General features: G+C 39.7%; 1 protein-coding gene across 2 annotated transcripts in view; it reads right to left on the reverse strand.

The window, feature by feature from the left end:
• Nucleotides 1-1075: 1075 nt before the first annotated feature.
• STX18 (syntaxin 18) overlaps nt 1076-16205 on the reverse strand; it is a 67438-nt gene continuing 52308 nt past the window's right edge. The window contains exons 7-12 of one of the 2 annotated variants that reach the window (XM_080344255.1): nt 12176-12264; nt 5485-5543; nt 4625-4694; nt 3985-4065; nt 2676-2758; nt 1076-2521 (exon numbers count right to left, since the gene is read on the reverse strand). In XM_080344255.1, coding sequence (XP_080200381.1) covers nt 2503-2521; nt 2676-2758; nt 3985-4065; nt 4625-4694; nt 5485-5543; nt 12176-12264 — 401 coding nt within the window. In that variant the 3' untranslated portion in view covers nt 1076-2502. Of the gene's footprint in view, nt 2759-3984; nt 4066-4624; nt 4695-5484; nt 5544-12175; nt 12265-16205 lie in introns of both variants that reach the window. The other variant, XM_080344256.1, reaches the window with a different exon arrangement.

Raw genomic sequence — 16205 nt, forward strand, 5'->3', positions numbered from 1 at the left:
GAACATTCATGGGCATAAAACAAGGTGCCTATCAGCATTGCTTTAGAGCTTTGACACCATTTTCAATGTTAAAAAAAAAAAGCTGATGTTAGGTATGTTCTTGCAGTTTATTGGATACTGACAGATTTCTTTGCTGGATATTCAGGGCTTGGACCTTGGATCAAGTGTTCTGTTGTCTGAACTGAAACTTCATTTATTAATTTTTTAAATTTTTGTCATTTTGCAAACTGAAACACCCCAGCCATAACTAGAGTGATCTCTTGTTTAGCTGAAAGCTGTATTTAATACTTATTTTTGGCTCAAGCAAGAATGCTAGTCAGCATTGATGTCAGGGGCATGATGTAATAATGACTTGTATGGAGAAAGAAACTGTCAGGTAGCATTTTTCTTACATTTTCTTTACTGTTGTTTATTTGTAAGTGATAACGAAGTTCTCTGCAACAAGGCATGCTCAATGTTTTATTCTTGCTGTCAACAGGATTTAACTGCATTTCCACCGTGGCTTTAGCATCTTGGTAAGGATGTGCACTGAAACACGAACTAGATAGACATTATGGAAAAAACACAGACAGTTTTAGTGATGGATGGTGAGGGTAGTGTGCAAAATACACGGTTCAGGATGTTCTAGTGAGAAATGACATCTCCTGATCATACTTAAGAGGCAGAAAGTATATTCACAGTAGATGTCCACTGTGTAATTTGTTGGATATGGCAGAGGGAGTAATATGTCTGAATTTTCTCTTTTACTACATTACCACTTTCCCTTTTTATTAAATAGAAAGAGCTTTCAGTTTATGTATGGTTTGCAGTTTAATACTTTTTAAAACACAGAGCATCACAAGTGAAACAATAGGGTATTAGGTAACACAACGGGCTGTTTCAAAGCTACATGTGAAACTGAATCAAGAGTAGAACTGTTCATGTACGGTGTGGGAGGGGAAAAGATGTAGAAGAGCGTAGTATTGTGGATGCACGTTAACGTTCCATTGTAATTACAGACTTCTCTATGTGTGAAACCATGTTTTCATTTTTATTATAAATCTTAAATATATTACAAAACAGACATCTTATTAATTTAACAGTTAGACAGAATAAGTGTGTGAAGCATCCGGGCAAGCAAGTCACCTTTTTTCTTCATGTAACTTGAGTGGGGCAAGTTGGAGTGGACATGTCAAAAGTGCCATTTTTTTGTATAGTTGCTACCAGAAAAATGAAGGGAAAACATCAGTACGGGCTGTTTCTCAAGATCTATTGTAGAACAAACATGGTCAGCTCTACTTTTATTGTTTTGTCTAGTAGAGTTGCTTTATCAAGGATACAGTAAAAATAACCATCCTTAATTCTCTAGGTTTGATACGAAATATGCATTACACAGTAGTACCTGTAAAAGGCTTTTTATTAAGTCATTATGGTATGTGGAATGCATAAAAAGCAATAAATTATGTGCCAAATTTTCTTTAAATTTTTAAACGTCAAGTTTTGTTAAGATACTCAACACACACCATGTTTGCATTTTCTGATGGGCAGATGCTTTATTGAGTAATTAATTCACATGTAACTTTTGACATTTTCACTCTGTGCAGAGTAATGACTAAGGATGATGCTGCTTGTTGCATATAATGTATAGAAATACATATTTCAGAAGAGAGGTAGCAAACCACGCATTTCATACCAACACATTTACAGAGGACATTCAGATTTTACAAGATGGAAAGATCTGTTCCCAAGACTGTCCTACATAGTAATGACTCATGATACATCTCCTGCCCTTAAATTTAGGACAATAAAAACTTTAATGCACAAGTAAATACTGATGAGAAACAACTTATTTCTCTGTCTCATAACAACAAGCATTAAAAACTACTAAGCTTTACAACCTAGGAGAAAGAGATTGCTTATGCTTCTTGAAGTCAAAACCATTTTTTCCTCTGATTTAATAGAAGAAAGGTTATTGCTTCTTACTTATAGTTGGTTTTGAGACTTTTTTCTTTTTAGTTAACAAATTGCTCCTAATTTTAGTACCTTGAAGAGTTTGGCTTTAATATTTTCTATCCTTTGGTTTTGTTCTGACATCCCAGAACACCCGTTTCAATGCACAATTCTCTTTTCACCTAGAAGTAAAGCTCTTCAGTTGACTTTTTATCATAATCATCATTATTACTGTTAAAGCAACCTGATCTGACTCGAATTAAAGATTAGAAGTAGAGCTCATACATGTGCAAAGTGATCACCGTGTACTGAAGTGGTTTGATTAAATAAAAGCCTGAGACAGTGTAGATGCTTCTGCATAGTCGCAGTTTCCTCTTGATCTGGACTTCAGCTACCACATCTGTGTGGGTGACTCACAAAACCTTCATTCCTCTTGTTTTTTTCTGACACTGTGCTCCAGCTTGGGCCTTTCTTACCTGCTCTTCCAAAGGTTTCTGTGTTCTTTGCAGGATTAAGTGCGGTTTTGTGTTTGATAAAGGGATTTAAAATCAATGCTGACATCTGCCTCTGCGCTCATGTGTATATACACATACTTGTTCATTGGAAAATATTTCCATCACAGCAGTATGAAAAAAATGCATAAAATATATAGGTATGTCATATACCCTGCTCCATAGAAAAAAAATGTCAGAAGTTTTACAAAGAAAGTGTGTAGACAACATTATATTTTTAATTAATTATCATACCAGTCCAGGAAAAGCAAGGAAAACGAACACATCACAAGGAAGAACAGGATCCATACTCTAAATCCAGCATTGTTTTTGATTGCCTGTGAGGAAAAGGTTATTGCCATTACCATCACCAGTAAAGATACAGTAGAACTTCAACCATGGCAGCCCGGGGTAACCATGAGTCTCCCACAGGAGGAAAAACAAAACTTGCCCTTAAGTTCAGGTGAATAAAAGTCAGATTTGCTGTAGCTCTTTATCGCATTAAAGTTTCTCTCAGAAATCTTAAAATTGGGTGTTAAAAAAAACCACACATAGACTTTTTTATGTGATACAAACATTAATGTGAGTCATAAAGTTTTGTGTTTATCACCTTTACTGTTTCTCAGTGTGGTTCAGGAAGCTGAGTTCTACCTACAAATGTGAAAAAATGAAGCAAAAATAACTTCAGTTGGTGCCATGTTGTTGAACACGGATCTCCAGCTGCCAACACAGGGACCATGAGCTGACAGCTCTGCACCCTCTAAGCATCCTGTCTAAAGTGCTTAAGAATACCTATTTAAAGGCCTAGGAACCGCATGCTAAATGGTACTTAACCTATTGATTTAAGTCTTTAAAAATACCAAAAATCTTCCCCAGTGTGTGCTGTGCCACCGTGCCTGCTGGAGAGCTACTGAAGACATTCCAGATATTCTACTCTATTTGAAGAAATGTGGAAATAAGTTCCAAATCGGAAATGTTAAGGCCCTAAATTACGCTTGCTTATGTATGTTTGATGCACATTTCAGGAGAGTTGAGCAGTAAATAACTCATCCTTGAGTTACATATGCTGCGTGCTTTGAGGAAGGACAAAAAAATAAAGAAGCCATTTACTGAGCAGCTTAATTCAGGAACTCTGTTTTTATTGAAATCTCAGTTCCTGAGAGAAAACAACATTTCATTCTAATTAGTAAGACAGTGGGATAGATTCATTTACTAGGAGCACGTGAGATGTGTTCAGCATAGTAAGGAGACTTTTCTGCTAACGTTCAGCATTTAACTCCAGTTTCAACAGTTTCAGCACTGTCTTTTAGTCTTAGTCTGCAATTTCTCCTCCTCTTTTTTATTTAGTTTTTTAAAACAAACTTCACAGGCCATTAAATGCATGGCAGGTGACCTTCAAGTTTAAAAAATAGGTGAGGCCAAGCGGATTTCTGCAGACCTGTATAGCTGTTCCAGTTCTGGTTAGCAAGACAAGCAAAGTGATGATTGTGAACACGTGCTGTGTAAAGCTACACCTGGGCAGAACAAAGAGAAACGGGCTTAAAACACAACTTGGAGACGTTACCTCTCTTATGTCTTCATTGCCTTCTTTGATATTCTCTGTTGCACCCACAACTAATTGATGGATATTGTCAATATCAGTTTCCTGTTAAAAGAAAAAAAAAAAAGAATGATGAATTTTAGGAAAAGACACTTGTAAGGATTTGGGGAGCAAGCAGAAGCCAAATATAAAATAAAATGTGGTATTATTAACATCTTAGTTTCAATGATGCAAAGGTACAGAGGCAATTAAGTTGTAACTTCTTAATGTGTGATTTTATGAGCCTTACTAGAGACCACCAGGATGAACAGAAGTCTCTCAGTTCTCTAGAATCAAGCCTAACCTGTCTAGTTTTTGCCAGCTCTTTTGGAAGAGGTGCCTCCATTGTCAGAAAGGATGCTATTAAATAACACATTTAGCAGGATGCCAGCTGAGGCAGAGGGATCATTCTAACACGTTACATTTTCCATTCCCAGTACGTGCTGCTAAGTAACAGCAGTAAATGCCGTGATTTTGCATTTGAAAAAACAAAACATATTTTCCTTCACATTTGTGTCAAAGACTAATTAATCTTATATTTACATCTTGCATGCAACCAAGACCAAAATACCCCCAACAAATTATTCAAGCTGTATTTGCTGCTGTAGTATTACATTATACTAACCTGTTGCAGGACTTTTTCAGTGAATATCTCTTGTAGTCTGGAGATTTCCACCACTTTTCCTTCAATTTGTCTTGGCAAAGAACAGAAACGCTCGGTTAGAAACAAGTGCAGTGGTGGTTCCCGGCACGGTGTGCGGGCTGTGCCAGGGGCTGGGCTGGTTTGTCACCAGCTGGGTGCAGGCACAGCTGGGGTGTGAGGACAGTGCTGGGAAGACGAGCAGCTCACAGTGAAGCTCTGGCAAAGACACCGCCCAAAATTCAGGCTTCACTGTGAGGGCTTCACACATCTTCCTTCTTTCATCTCATACATTAAAAAAAAAGATCCCTTGTGCGCCCTAAGTAGTCAGTTTTGACCGATCTTTTAGATGCGCTGCTCTGAAGTGTGGAATCCACCTCGCCCAGCACTGACAGCCCAAAAGTCACGTTCTAGCTGGAGTTGGCCTTTCGGGTTTTCTGCGCAGCAGGTGGAGAGCAAATGGCACCGCTGCTCTGCCCTGAAAACACGTCCCTGCTCGGGGGTCGGTGGCTGCGCCCCCCGCTGCTGCCTGTGAAGGAGCTGACAGCCTGGTGTGAATGGAGAACTTCATCTTTTAGAACTTTAAATAAGCGACATGGAACACAAACCCTCCAAATCTAACCAATACTATTTTCCATAGTTCCTGTGTCGCTCAGACTCATTCTTGACACAACCACACTGTGTAAACTCGTACAGTTCGTTCCCTGGGTGCTCCTGTTTTGTCCCTCCTCTGTCTCCCCGCTACAGTTCACACAGCCGGGTGTCCTGCAGCAAATTCACTGAGTGGGCGTTGGGGTTACGGGACCAGCACATGCAGCGGTTTGGCAAATAACAGGAAATTGTACCTGACTTCATCAAAGAGATTATTCATTTCACCAACAAGCCTCTGGTTCTCCTGTTCAAACTGGAAGAAGAGAAGAAAGAAAACACACATGAGTTCACATGCTTGGACTCAGGGAACTTTCTTCAGCCCCCACCCCAATCAAGCAACTTCCACCCTTCCCTGCAATCTATTCACCAGGTGTCTCAACTAAAAAGACCTTCAAAATGACCAATACTGTCCTAAACAAGCAATATGAATTTGCTTATTTGTTCCAGTCACTGTAGCACTTGTCATTTTCATCCCGTTAATGAAATAACTTGAAGATTTGGCTCAAGTTACTTTGCAGTAAGGAAAAATATAGTAGATGAAATCTGTCCTTTTTTATTATTTTTGAAATTTGAGTGGGGAAAGCTTTCACACTTGAGAAGGCATGCGATTCTCTTCATGGTATCTTTGCACTGTCATCGCCATTATTCATGTACTGCCCATGGCATGAAGTTAAGAGCTTTTAGATTTTGCTACAATATGAAATATTTTGACATCTAGGGTAATACTTCATACTTCAGAAATGCATTGGCTTCACTTATTCCAGCATAGCTCTTCCATTTATAACTCGTGAGCCATCAATGAAACATTTACATATACTTTTAGCACTACATTTGTCAAACACAAGCATAAATGGGAGAGTTTATACAGTAAAATAGGCTTTGACATTTTAGATGTACTTGACTGTTGGATCATGAGATTCGTTACAGAACAAGTGACCCTGATGGTTTCTGGCTGTTAATGCTACATGGCCAAAGCCTCGGTAAGAGCTGGACCTTTGTGGTAGGCACACAACTGACGGGATCTTGGCGCTTTCTCACCAATCTGGGAAAGACCCCGGTCTAACGCGGTTATACAGAAATAGCACACAGGACATCCATTTCTGCTGAAAACATCACCTGCTACGCGCCTCTGACAGACCGGAGTGATACAAGCAGCGGCGTGGATACCAGAAAACACTATTCAGAATGCAAAGAATTGGACACTGGAGCTGCGCAAGACACCAAGTTCTAGTTCAGTTAATCTCCTCATTTTGAACCAGCCCACATAATACGCTGTGATTCTGGCATAATTCAATCATGTTACAATTTAATTATTAGTAAAAGCGCAGCATTCCTCTTGGCCACCTCGCAAGGTCTTGTTATCCTATTTAAGACAGAGCAGTGTGTTGTCGAAGATGAAAGGCTCTGCTTACAGGTCACACTTGATTTTCAGCCAGTGCAACAGGAATTGCTCACTACCTGAGCAAATGCCCAGTGCTTTAGTTTGCAAGAAAAGGAGGTGCTGCCCAGAGAAGACAGTATTTGAAAACAACTATCATCTTGTGCAAAAAGCAAAAGGAGGAAGGAGGAGGAAAGGTCTGAATCACAGAGAATTACGATGACAGCAAGGGCTTTCCATTAGTGAAAGGCAAATTGGCATTTTGTTTTTAGAGCTGTGCCACTGGAATAGCTGAAAATGAAGCACTTAATATTTCAAAGCAGTTTAAACAACAGCACAGTTCATCATTAAGATGCAACATGAAAATCGGTGGCTGTCATATGGCATACAGTTCATCCGTCCCATAACTCCTTTCACGGAGCTGGTCTACAGGAGTGTGTACATTTAACACTATTGTACTGCTACGCTTGGTGATGATCTTTGCCAGCAGTGGGACTCCCGCCCTGCCCCAATCACACCACCAGCATCTCTGTCCCAGGTCTCTTAAGATGTTCCTTACACAGCTTGTGCAACTTCCCACGAGCATTGCTTCAGCTGCTGAGGTGTGTGCGTCCCTTGAAGCGATCCACAACGCTCCCATGGAAACCTCCGCCACATCAAGCGCTTTCATAATCCAAACACAAAGAATAAAGTGTGTATGCTATGCACGCTGCAGTAAAAAAGATCCAGTGCAGGAATTTGTCCTGCACTTCTCCACATGCACAGTCCTAAGCAGGTGCTGCTCCCCTGCTTTCATGGGATGACACTGTAGCTCACTAACCACTTTTTCCCCCTGAGTTTTCTGGTAGGTTAGTAAACTGAACCCCACCACAGGACCAGACGATAGGTCTGGCCTAAGGGAGAGTGGATAGCAGAAGGTGAGCAAGACTCCTGCACTGCTACAGACCTACACAGGAAAGCAAGAAAACAAGTGAAGTCAAGCTGCCTTTCATACCCTCTGCCTTCACTCCCTCCTTCTCACACCCCACCCCATCGCCACTGTCCCCCACGCTTTGTGCTCTAACAGTTTTCATCTTGCTTCAGGCCCATCAGGACCTCAGCGAACCAATACCTGACTCTGCCAACAGCACAATAAATGTCAACCTGTATGACTCTGGGGAAAATGGTTACTGTGATAAAAATCAGGAATCTGTAGGTTTAATTTGGCAGAAGTCAGTGTGAAATGATAGGCATGTTTAACGAAGGGTAACAGCGAATCTCAGAAAAAGGTTCAGTCTTCAGACATATCTCATGAAGAATAATGAAAAATGATTTTTTATTTCTTTTCAAATACAGATTTACTTTTGTACTAGATGTTCGCTGTCTACCTGACTGGCAAGAGCAGCTTTCTCTTCTTGGGTAAAGGACTTCAGAGAGTCCAAGATCACAGACGAGCCGGCGGTCTGTGGGGCACCGTCACCCTCGCTGTGGGGCAGTGCCCTCAGGGAAGCAGCCCAGCCCCATCGCCCGAGGGGGAACGGGAATATTCTGCACAGCTCCCTGAGGTCCCACTAATTTCCCCCTAAAGATCCCGTGGTTTTGTTACATAAAAGAGTACCAGTGTAGCAGCATCTTCACCTGTCATTGCCACTGCTGTCTGTAGCATCTCCTACAGAGCTGAATACACTGTACAGTGTACCAGTGCGTCACTGTATCACTGCAGTGCAGACTCGTACAGCGGTATTTCCTTCCCAGCCCTGCACCCCTGACCTTCGCTCCACTGCACCTCCCTGGTTCCCGTGGAGTCACCCCAGAACAAAGCCGAGGAACAGAGCCATGCAACAGCCACGACGTTTAGCACCAAGTCAGCTGGATGGTCCTGATGTGGCTGAAGCCACCAAGCTGCAATTGTTTCTTCTGACTCCTGTAACTATTTCTGCACAAATATTCAACATGAAAAATCCCGTTTTGCCGCCTTAGTAAAACTGAGATGATGACTAATTTAGAAAGTGAATTTTCAATAAAGAAACAGTGAATGATTTTAATCCCTTACAAAGAGCACAAATCCACTTGAGAAAGTATTCTTTAAAAAGTCCCTTTGATATTTAAAACCCTCTGCTGGCACGGATTGCCTTTTAAACTGCTAAATGATCTTTACAATTTGAAATCACGGCTGATGGACCACTTGGCACAGACAGCAGTGCTATGCTAAGCCAGTCAAATGAACAAAAGGTTAGAGAGCAGAACACATCCTATACCAGTGTGTCACAAGGGGATTTACATGATGGGAACATAAACCAAACTATAGCCATCAGTACAGCTCAATGATTTATGGCTTGTTAAAGTAGCCTCTTTTATGACAGTGAAATATTCTGTTACCAAAGTATGGCATAAAGTGACAAACTGCTTAAGGTATGTCTAAAAAATCTAATGCATGGAAGAAACAATCACAGCTCTCGTTTTGTTACCCCATGAGTCACTATATGTACTGTACCTGAATTTAAGACAAAACCAAACAAAAAAGATCAAGTCAGGGAAAATTAGATATTTTCACAACTCAAACAGCAGAGCCAGATTTTTTCCCACTCAGTGCAACCACGAGACATCTGCTCACAATAACTATAAAAACATTAATAAACCTGTACTCAGAGTTATAAACTGAAATTTATTGTCCGACTCGTACAAAAGCCTGCAACCATTTCGAACAACGTAAAGCTCTCTCTTGTGGGTAAAATAATGATAGAAATTGCTGCTGTAGCAATATGATAGGCCTTTAATTCATTATTTTACCCAGTGGAAGGATCTTGGAATCATGACTGAGAATTGTTAAGTATGATTTGACACAGCACAGGAGTTTCTACACTGTATCCTCCCTCTGCTGGGACCTGCTGGATTTTCTGAGTAACTTCAATGCTGTGAGGGGTTGTTAACGTGTTCATAAAGACCCTTCCTATGTTAAAAGCACAATGAAGTCATTAAATATTGCCAAGTTACTATTAAGGTTTTATGCGAGCAATGAAAAAAGCAAAGCACATTCAAACACTTGTATTATTTCCAAGTTACACCCTGGACCTAAATTTACCTGACAATTAGAATATTGGATCCAGTGACTAGAGTCTGTTAGGAATGAAATTACACAGTATCCAGCGTTTATTACTAAAGACCAATGCTTAGCTATACGTTCCTCAAAAATGAACTGAAAGAGGAGTTTTGCTGTGCAATATTCACCCCATACATCCCCAGCCTTTGTAACTTATCTAATTATAATCTTCACAAAAAGGAAAAAAGACCCAAATTCTAAGCAAAAAACCAACCACCCTCCCCCCATGTTAGGTCCACAAAACAGCGATGGCTTGCTCAGCTATGAGCATCAACGTATTAGCGGCAATGTTTGTGTTTGAAACCCTGCTGTAAACATACGATGTATTACACAAATATACAAATCTCTGTTTACAGTTTGACAATGCCAATAACACACAATCCAATGGTAAAAACATTACCTGACAACAAGTGACCCTCATGGAGGGGGGCGTGCATTAACTAGAAATAATCGGCAACACTCACACCCCCAGCTCACAAACAGCTTCCTGCAAAACTCAGGACAGACTGTAAGCACAGAGGAGACTGTTCTAGCGGTAATTTCCCTTTGTGTGCTTTTTTCAATAGTAGCTTCCTAGTATCAGCACAAAAACACAAGTACCAAGAGTACATAACGAATTTCAAATGTAAATTCATACATGGAAATTTAAGAATGAACTACAGCACAAGAGCAGTAATAACATTTCAGTGTATTAGACTATGTCATGTTTATTTTGGTAGCGTTTTGATCTTCTGCTTCTCTAAACAGACTAGTAAATTTGTCTCTCTTTTCCCACTGAGCAGAAGGATAAACTTAAATCTGAGATCTAAAGTTTCTGGCACAAGTAATTTTTCTAGGCTTAATCATGGCACTGACATCAAGGCACCATTAAATACTATAAATTTTCTTGCAAACTACAGGCAGGATGGTGTAAGCTAATAAGGACATACTACAGTCTGTCTGAGCTATAAGTTTATTTTATTTGGAGTATCAGTGTTATTTTTATATTCCTTTTCACATGAAGCACAACTCCTCAAACCACAACAGAAGTAAATCGCTGTGAAACAAGCAGTAGAAGTTTAAAAAATGTATAATAATTTAAAAACGCACAGCACAGGAGAGCTCGGAATGGGCAAAGAATAGTAATGGATTTTTAAAATAAATCTAATGGTTCTCCCTTAGAAAGAGCTGCCTGAATGCCTAAGAAGCAGCTGTTAAACTATGCACATAGATTCTTCTCTGACTTAGACCTGGAATCACTCCCCCTCCACAAAAGTCATTAAAGAAAACTTATTCCAGGGAAAAATTAAAATCCTCGGTGGGCAAAAATCAGCATTTTAAGATGTTTATCTTTCTTCACTCCTGATAAGAGAAACAGAACAAAACTCACAGACTTTGGCAACTCATCTAAGTCATGAGGTATCTGGGGGCCTTAATCTAAAAAGTATAAAAGGATTTCATGAAAAAGAAATGTATTCATTCCAAAACAACCATGGCAAGTGGCATGTTTAAAACTTAATACAGTGTGAAGCCTACAAAAGGCAATTCAACATTTAGTGGTCAATTTTTAGTAAGCCCTGTCAGAGCCATCACCTCTGCAACTTGTTTTCTCCTGATTCTCTGGAAGCTTACACACAGGGGAATAATGATATCTTGCCTAAACACAGAATGAAAATATGTAAAGAATTCTCTTTGAAAGGAAAACAGGAAGCAGGAGTAAGACTTTAGATGTCAGACTGGCACTCAACAACACCACGAGAGCATCACGGGCAGCCCCTGAAGAACCTCTTCTCTTTGACAAACTAAATTTTAGGAACATCAAAAAAGTCTAACAGACAGGTTGCAATCATACCTATGTTGGAATTTTTGTAGTGTATCAGTTCAACTGTAAGCAGAATTGGATCAAACAATACATAAATGTGCTGATAATGGGCAAATGCAGAAAGGTAAAATTAATGGGATTCTGCTGTAATAGTGAGCTTGTAGCTAGTCCTTCTAGTCATCCAATCCGATCTATCAATCCAAAAAAGGAATAAAATTAAGTATAATGCCATAGTTATACTTAAATAGTATAACTATTTAAGGTGTGTTCTAGAAATAGTCCAAGTAAAAAACGGCCAAGACTTTATTCTTTCAGAAGTTTCACAATGCTGCTTCTGATGCTGCCGTGACTTCTGTTGCTTCCTGACTAAAAAAACCCAATTCATAATTAAAAAAAAAAAAATCAACTGTTGAAATATGTTGTTATTAATTTCATGGCTCCTTGTAAGTATTTTGTGACAATTTAGATATTAGCTGCTACCAGAAGAACCAGCAAGCCATGTGCAAAAGGTATGTCCTGTTATGGCATTATTCTGCATAACGTGAAAGTTGAAAGTGAATTTGCGTGAGTCTGTACTTTCTTAATAAATATGAATACAGCAGAAAATAAAATGCAAGATATACTTACCATTTGTATTTCTTCAGGTGACAGCTCATCTTCACCTTTACCGTCCCCCCACAATCCCAGGTTACTTTGGGCATCAGGCAGGTTCCTGTCTGTGAAAGAACCACCAAACATCTCAGACAACGCAGGACACCAAGCAGTAAACTGAAAAGCATTTTTCATCCATTTCAGAACCCCGAACTCGTTATATCTCATTTGTTGTTAACCAAGATTCACCCTATAGCACAAAATTACACCAGTAACATTTAACTTCTAAACTGGGACAAAAGTCTATGCGTATTTTTAATTTTGTCAACTGTAAGGAGCTGCAATAATATCTTGACAGTGAAGGACGTAAATCAACTCACAATGCACTGGGACTTATTATGGCACAAAATACTGCAGCATTTGTCTTTTAACAGAAGAAATCACACATTTTTCAAAATGACAGTCTATATGCAAAGCTATTATCTTCCAATGAGACTCGACAGAACCATCAGCTCCTCATTCCAAAAAATAAAAACAGAATCTCAAAGATATTTTAAGCAAAGTTCACAGGACAAACTTGATTTCCTCCCACTGTGCAAACTGCGTATTACAGTGCAAACCCTACAGCAGGCGGTGCAAGGGGCTTTCTGCGGGTGGCAGGATCAGACCCCATCCCATAACTAACTCACACATCACAGCTGCCTCATGGATTCCAATAGCACTTCAGTACTTCCCCTTCAATTAAAGCTAATCAGCTGCATGAATCTTAACAGGACTTGGGCACGAAAGATATTGGATGGCTATTTCTGGGATATTCCCTTCTGGAAGATTTATTTTTAGGCTAAATTATATATTTCTGATTTATAGGCAAAGTTAGAATAGGAGAGAAAAGAAACTATGCTACAGGAACCCACTGTTCCTGCAGCTGTTGTAGCAGCAGTGTTTAAAATCACCCAACAAGAGCACATTAAAATACAGAAAGAGTTAGTTTTCATTTTTTCATAGATTTCAGACTTCCTGTTTATCCCAGTGATCTTTTTCAGGCATTTATAAGTATTTTCATTTGTTTTGTTATAACCTTCAAACCTTTTTTCCAGTTGCATAAGCAGCACTAGTGCATCATCATTCAGATACTGACTTCTCTTGGGAAGCCTCTGAAAGGCGTAGCCCTATTTATAAACATATATATGAAAAGGATTTAAAGTAGAAATGTTCCCTTTTATCCTCCATTATAATATTTGTGAAAACTCTTGAAAAATAAATATTATGAAAGTGTATTGTTGTGTACGTCTGCTTTATAACTGTATGTTTTGCTTCCCAACACCCAAACCAGGATGTACAATGACAATGTTACAAATGAGAGATGTGGATAAGGAATATAGTAAATTAAAAAACCCCAAACCAAACACCCCACCCCTCAAAAAAATCTGTTCTTTCTTACAAGTAATAAGAAATAAAAACAAGACTATCTTACAGATTGCTTAGAAAAATTTCAAGACTCTTTTCCACGGGGTACCATCAGTATTTCTTCCACAGAAACACAAAACTTATTTGTTTAGGTAATCAATGTATTTACATTATATCAAAACTATAATGAATTATTTACTACATTCAAAGAAAATAAGATAATTAGTTTAGGGAGTCAAGAAAAAAAAAAAAAAAGATATATTCTGATTTCAGCCCAGAGGAACCAATTATTTTCAGGGCCTGTCAGCAATGTTAAAAAACCAGCACCTGTATCCAATGTGATTGTTAATAAGCAAATAGGGTGAGCGGTAAGTGAGAAACACATCTCCCCAGGGTTCCTCCTGTCACTGCAGAACATCCGTGGCCACTGGGAGAGCTGTGCTGCAGCTTTCCTGGAGCTGACAGGGACGCTTTCCTACCAATCACCCAGCGAAAGCCAAGCCACGCTTCTTTTGCAGGAAGAAGCAGTTAACGCATGACAGGGAAACAAAATAATGATCAAGTCCTCTGAACCCTTTTCCACGCTGAAAGGACACAGCTGCTAAGCTTGTGGACCAGTCCGAAAGCTACTCATCATTTACATTTATCGCCACAAACAAATGCTCAAATTTGTAATACGCAAATAAACAGTCAGCACATAAAAGCAATCTCCAAAGAGACTATTTTCCTACCATGAGGCATGTCCTGTATAATTCTAATGTAAGCAGGTGCTTTGCCTCAAAACAAAGGTAGGCACGTTTTGCTTTGGTTCCTGCCAAAAAAACCAGACAAAACCCAAGTTGTGTTCCAGAACGTCAAGCAGGACATAACATTCAAATTAAGGACAGGGCCGCAAACTCCCTTCAGAAAAACTGTCTTTAGAGCTGAGATATTTACACAAGGGCCCCAGGCACGCTGATGATGGGTAATTCATAAATACAAGTGATCACCATTCTCTAAACCACTTATGCTGAGGATAAAACAGTTTATTCCTAAACACAGTAAGTTCTCCAATGTCTTAAAAATTTGAAAAGTCACTTCTAAATTAAAAAAAAGAAATATCAAACACTGTAAAATTTAAACTGAGCTTATTTCCTCGTCATCTTGTTCACGCCATTTCCATGCTTTGACAACCACCTACTAGCAAAGTCACGAGGCTGATTTCTATAAGCAGCAGCAACCAACACTTCCACTTATGTGAGGAATCACAGGCTATCTGCACTTACACACTGTTTCAGACAGATTTATTTTGATATACAAGTTTCATAGTTTTCTCCAAGCCTAGTCAGCAATCCCTCATAAATAGATACTGCATCAGCACCTCTCATGTGACAGGACCCCTACTTTCTTATAAAAAACTAAAGCATAAACTAATAAAAGTGAAAACTGGAGTAATCAAAGCTCCTGTACAAGAAACAAAGCTTCATTTCTGTTTATTACGGTAGTTTGCTGTGTCCAAGGCAACCAGAGAACAGCGTTTTCCACAGCGTGGCGCAGATTTTTGGAGCAAAATTTTGAATGTCGCTGTGGGGAGGGAGTGAACAATTTCAGAGATTGTGGAGACATTCAGCAACAAGGAAAGAGCAGAGGGCAGAGATGCTGCTGCGCTGCCGCTTCTCTGCCAGCACCAGCTCACACCTGCCAGACACTGATAACGTGTTACAGCGAAACTCATCCATATGCCTGTGTGCTGATCACTTCAGACATACTACAAAAATGTAGTAAGCACTAGAAATGACACATAATCAAAAACTTCACTTCTTACAATAAATTCAGTGTGGGGGCACAGGGAGGGAGGGAAGCATACTGATAGGGCTGCAGAAGTACAAACTGGTTAGGAAGATAAGCAATGCTGTATCAGAAAATGAAGCTGTTTGCACAGTGTGTGGTAATTCAGTAAAAGAGCCTTCATCCAGAAATGGAGTAGCCACTCCATATGAATCCACCCTTTGTACAGCCCTGAAGTCACCAAGCAGAGGAACTTTACTCTTTCAATAAAAATCACCAAAGAAACAATACCTGTTTATTAGAATAATATGGCCATTGAGTGCATTTCCTCTATCTCGATGAAGTATCACCCTCTACGTAATGGCACATTTCATACAGTTTCTGTTTCTCTCCAAAAATAATTTTCACACTGTAAATCACAGGGTACCTTGGACTCCTCTGCACAGCACAAGCAGGAGAACTCAAGCCAGGAAAAGTAACTCCAGAATCACAGAAACAAGATTTCTCTTCAGGTGTGAAATCTAAAGTTATCTGCATAGCGGAGCTACTCCAAAAGGCATTCTGCAATGAAGATCTGCCAGTGTACGTGTCCCAGGACAGACCAAAATGGCTGAGAGAAGGGATTTACATCCCCTGGCCTCAGAAGCAGGCCACCAAAATATCAGAAGCAATGTTCACAAGCCCTGTCAAGAACAGCACCAGCTGAAATGACCCTGGGGTCAGAGATACTGCTTTGGATTTCTCACCTGCCCACTGACAGGTGAGATGTTATCTTTCCAGCAAGGAAATTCTTTGTTGTGGAGAAGAACATCCCCAAAACTACTGCACCTGATCAGACAGTAACCTTCCCACTATGAGCATATTCCTTCTTTGAGTTCCTACTGTAGAGGTA

Source organism: Nesoenas mayeri, assembly GCF_963082525.1.
Source record: "Nesoenas mayeri genome assembly, chromosome: 4".
In the NCBI taxonomy this organism is placed as follows: domain Eukaryota; kingdom Metazoa; phylum Chordata; class Aves; order Columbiformes; family Columbidae; genus Nesoenas; species Nesoenas mayeri.